Below are 5,000 nucleotides of genomic sequence, written 5' to 3' on the forward strand. Positions count from 1 at the left end.
GAAGTGAAGAAAACGAGAGAAACATCATCAACGGAGAGGAGGAACTTCGATAAAACAAAAATGGAGAATAAAAAAGGTGACAGAGGAGTCCGGAAGGAGAGAAGCTTTGTACAGGTAAGTTATCTTTGACGTCATTTTATTATCATGTATTCACCTCTCTCTCTCTCTCTCTCTCTCTCTCTCTCTCTCTCTCTCTCTCTCTCTCTCTCTCTCTCTCTCTCTCTCTCTCTCTCTCTCTCTCTCTCTCTCTCTCTCTCTCTCTCTCTCTCTCTCTCTCTCTCTCTCTCTCTCTCTCTCTCTCTCTCTCTCTCTCTCTCTTTCTGTCTCTCTTTCTATCTCTCTTTCTGTCTCTCCTTCTGTCTCTGTCTCTGTCTGTGTCTCTGTCTCTGTCTCTGTCTCTGTCTCTGTCTCTGTCTCTGTCTCTGTCTCTGTCTCTGTCTCTGTCTCTGTCTCTGTCTCTGTCTCTGTCTCTGTCTCTGTCTCTGTCTCTGTCTCTGTCTCTGTCTCTGTCTCTGTCTCTGTCTGTCTCTCTCTCTCTCTCTCTCTCTCTCTCTCTCTCTCTCTCTCTCTCTCTCTCTCTCTCTCTCTATATCTCCCTACCTACCTACCTATTTTAACAGGAAAGGAAGTTCCACCTAGAATCCATCTGTCAATGTGGTGATTTGGAATGACGAAAAAGTTTGAATAATGATTAAATATTCGTGTTCTCCCATCCATAGCTCATTGTACTTCGTTGTATAAATGCATAATTGATGAAGTTCTGCGTGAGTTTTCTGTGAGGGGTATGTCCGCACTCCGTTACGTTTCTTTTATTTATTTATTTATTTTTAGTTTTTTTCAATGTTTCGTTGCTTCATTTGGAAAGTCTGATGTTTTCTTTTAAGAGAGAGGAAGAGGGGAAAGGGAGATAGAGAATGGAGGAAAGAAAGAGGTGGGAGAGGGGAAGAGGGGTACGGAGGAGGAGTTAGAGAAAAAAAGAAAGGAAGAGGTGGGAGAGGGAAGAGGGAGAAGGAGGAGGAGTTATAGAAAGAAAGAAGGAGGAAGGAGAGAGGGAGAGGGAGGGGGGGGGGTAGATAGAGAAAGAAAGAAAAGGGAGGGAAGCAATGAGAGACAGACAGACACACAGAGACAGAGTAAAATAGAGGGGTAGGAAGAAAGAGAAAGGGAGGAGTCAAGCTATGTATTTCGATTTTTAAAATAGTTGAATAGCAAAGTTATCCTGGAGATGCTGCGTTTTCTTTGTAAATCATTATGAGAAAATGGGAATAACTTTCACATATTCAGTAATTTATTACCGTATTTTTTTCAGCAATTCGTAAATATTTTCTTCTCATAAAATGAACCGTGCACAGTTATTGGCGATTTTGCAACTGTATCTGCTGATAGCAATATAAAAAATTAAGTAACATTAAATTCAAGATTTATAGATAGTTTTGACATGTTTATAAATGGATATGTCAATAATACGGATTACATTTAAGGGAGATTTAACATAGGATTCATTGACAGACATAAAAAAACACTACACGAAACTATTACTATTACTTTTAAGATATTTTACTATTTTCCTTTATTGTCTCTACTACTGCTTTACTATTGCTTTTACTACTCCTGCTATTATTGCTGTTACTACTACTATTACTACTATTACTACTAGCATCACTATTCTTTATTGTCATATTTATCATATTGTCATATTGTATTTGTTGTTGTTTTGTTACTGTCTAATTAGATTTTATTTGTGATTTGTACGTTTTTATCCATTTATTTTGCCAGTGTTTTATAGGTGTTTGTCTTTTTTTATTGATTTTACAATTAGTTTCAATAGCATTAGTACGATCTTTCCTCCTGAGAATTTCCAAAAAAAAACCTCAATATCTTATTTTATATTTTTCACCCTCGGGACTTTTTCTAAAGAAAAAAAATCTCAATATCATTTTCCGTTTTTCTTTTTAATTGACTTATTTCGCTTCCTCCCCTCCTCCACCCCCCCTCCTCTTCCTCCTCCTCCCTTCCCCTCCGTGTGCCTGCCCCCTGACCCGGCTTGACCTGGCTTGACCTGGGCTTTGTCCGTGTTTAACCTGTGTTGTGTGGGAAAGGAGCGAAGTTTCCCTGAACGACCGGCCTTCTGGAGGAGTGCGTCGTTCTGCCGGGTAATGTCTTGACCATGTTTTTTTTGTTATTACTTATGACCTTGTTTTTGTGACCTTACTTGTCTTTTGTTCTGTATGGGTGAACTTATTTGTCATTTGTTTTGTATATGTGACCTTACTTGTCTTTTGTTCTGTACGTGTGACCTTGTCTTTTGCTCTGTATGTGTGACCTTACTTGTCTTTTGCTCTGTATGTGTGACCTTACTTGTCTTTTGTTCTGTACGTGTGACCTTATTTGTCTTTTGTTCTGTACGTGTGACCTTACTTGTCTTTTGTTCTGTATGTGTGACCTTACTTGTCTTTTGTTCTGTACGTGTGACCTTCCTTGTTCTTTTTTTTTTTTTTTTTTTGTTATCTATTTGGTGATCTTGTGTTCTCAATGTGACCTTATTGCTAACTGTCTTTGACCTATCCTGTTTGTTTGTTTTTCTGTATATCTTTGTATTTATTTGACCTTGTTTTATGTGTTTGTGTGTTGGCCTAGTCTTATTTATTTTATTTCTCTTGTTAATAGATTATCACCATCATTTTAATCACCACCACCATAATAATAATAGATAATTAATGTGCGTAATCATTTTGTTGTTATTATTATTGTTGTTGTTGTTTTTGTTATCATCGTTATCGTTATTGTTATTGCTATTGCTATTGCTATTGTTATTGTCATTATTACTATTATTATTATTATTATTATTATTATTATTATTATTATTATTATTATTATTATTATTGCTATTATTATTATTATTATTATTATCATTATTATTATTATTATTATTATTATTGTTATTATTATTGTTGTTGTTGTCGTTGTTGTTATCATTATTATTATTATATTTGCTAATATTATTACTGTTATTATAATACTCACAATTATAATTATTATTTGTTATTATTATTTTTTATCATTTTTGTTTTTGTTGTTGTTATTATTATTATCATTATTATTATTATCATCATCTTCATCATCATTATTGCTATAATTGTTATTGTCATTATGATGATTATTATTGCTCTTAATAATGATAATATTTATGGCAGTTATAATTATAATGGCAGTAATATAATTATGACAATGATAATTCTCATAATGATAATGGTAATAGTTATTGTTAATATCATTATTATTATTGCTATTATTATTATTATTATTATTATTATTATTATTATTATTATTATTGCTATTATTATTATTATTATTATTATTATTATTATTATTATTATTATTATTATTGTTGTTGTTGTTGTTGTCATTATTATTATTGTTATTGTTATTATTATCGTTATTGTTATTGTTATTATTATTATTATTTTTAATCTTTTTATTATTATTTTTTATCTTTTATTTTTATTTTTTTTTTATCTTTTTATTATTATTATTACTATTATTGTTACTATTATTATTGTTATTGTTGTTATTATGATTATTATTATTATTATTATTATTATTATTATTATCGTTATCGTTATTATTGTTCCTATTATTATTATTAATATTATTATTATTGTTGTTGTTGTTATGATGACATATGTCATTATTATCATTATTATTATTGTTAACAATTATTGACATTTATTATCATTATCGCCATTATCATCATTATCTTCATCCTCCTTCCCATCATTAGTTATCTTAATTATGCTTCGTATGTTGGTTTAACTTCATCGGTAATATTTTTATCGTTGTACTTTTTATTTCCTTGTTTGTGCCCTTTGTGTTGTCTTTGTTTTGTTTATTTTGTCATTGTTTTAGATATGTTTCTTTCTTTCTTTTTCTTTGTGTATTTTTTTTTATTTGTTGCACGTCCTTTGTTTTTTTTTTCCTCTGTGTGTCTTTGTTATTTGTTGCTTGTTATTATTATTGTTTTTGTTAATTTTATCAGTTTCATTTGTTACATCCTTTTGTGTTACTGTTATTACTATTTGTGTTGTTGTTTTTGTTTTATAAATTTTAGTCGTCACGTTTCAGAAATGTTTTTAATTTGTATTTGATTTTTTAGAATTAATTTTCATTTGTCACCGTCTTCGTTAATTGTATTTCATATTGTTAGGAGAGTTTATATGCAAACTGTGTATATATATATATATATATATATATATATATATATATTTTTTTTTTTTTTTTTTTTTTTTTTTTTTTTTTCGTCTGTGTATATTCGTATTATTTTCGATTCCGTCGATTTTTATATTTTATTTTGACCTTGCTTTATTAATGTTATTCTTGTTATTATGCTGTTTTTTCTTATTTGTTTTATTTGTTGAATTCATTATTTGTGATCATTATTTTTTGATTTATTGTTTTATGCAGATGTCAACATCATTTTCATAATATCTTATTCCATTTCTATATTTGTTTCCGATTTTGTCTTTGTTTTCATATTCTGTTATTTTTTTTTTTCTATGTCTGAGATCGTTTTCATATTTATTGTTTATTGGCATTCTTATGTATTTATTTATTTATATAAAAAAAACGTTATCCGAACATTACATTCTTTCTTAGATGTCACTGAATATGGCGATTGTGTTTCATTATAGTTATAATTACTAGTTATTATTATTATTATTATTATTATTATTATTATTATTATTATTATTGTTGTTGTTGTTGTTGTTTTTGTTGTTGTTGTTGCTGCTGTTGTTAGTCTTCGTGACTTCGTTGAACTGAATAGTTTGTTCATGTACCTCCTCGCTATGCTGGGCTTTGAAATACCAAGCTGTGTGTGTATTTTCTTATGGAGTTGTCAACATTCCTGCAACACTACGAAATAGAATGAAAAAAAAAAAAAAAAAAAATAGGTGTTCAAAAATAGGGAAAGAGAAGTGTGATAAAGATGGAAATTTGGTAAA

The 5,000-nt window shown here is 29.6% G+C and overlaps 1 protein-coding gene across 1 annotated transcript in view; it reads left to right on the forward strand.

Annotated features, from left to right (window-relative positions):
* Positions 1-5,000, forward strand: part of LOC125027047 (CBP80/20-dependent translation initiation factor-like) — a gene marked incomplete in the record, with an annotated part of 77,042 nt that overhangs the window by 464 nt on the left and 71,578 nt on the right. The window contains 1 exon segment of the mRNA XM_047615712.1: positions 1-114. This exon segment is cut by the window's left edge and continues 464 nt beyond it. Within this exon segment, the coding sequence (XP_047471668.1) occupies positions 61-114 (54 nt within the window).

Source organism: Penaeus chinensis, chromosome 7, assembly GCF_019202785.1.
Source record: "Penaeus chinensis breed Huanghai No. 1 chromosome 7, ASM1920278v2, whole genome shotgun sequence".
Lineage (NCBI taxonomy): Eukaryota > Metazoa > Arthropoda > Malacostraca > Decapoda > Penaeidae > Penaeus > Penaeus chinensis.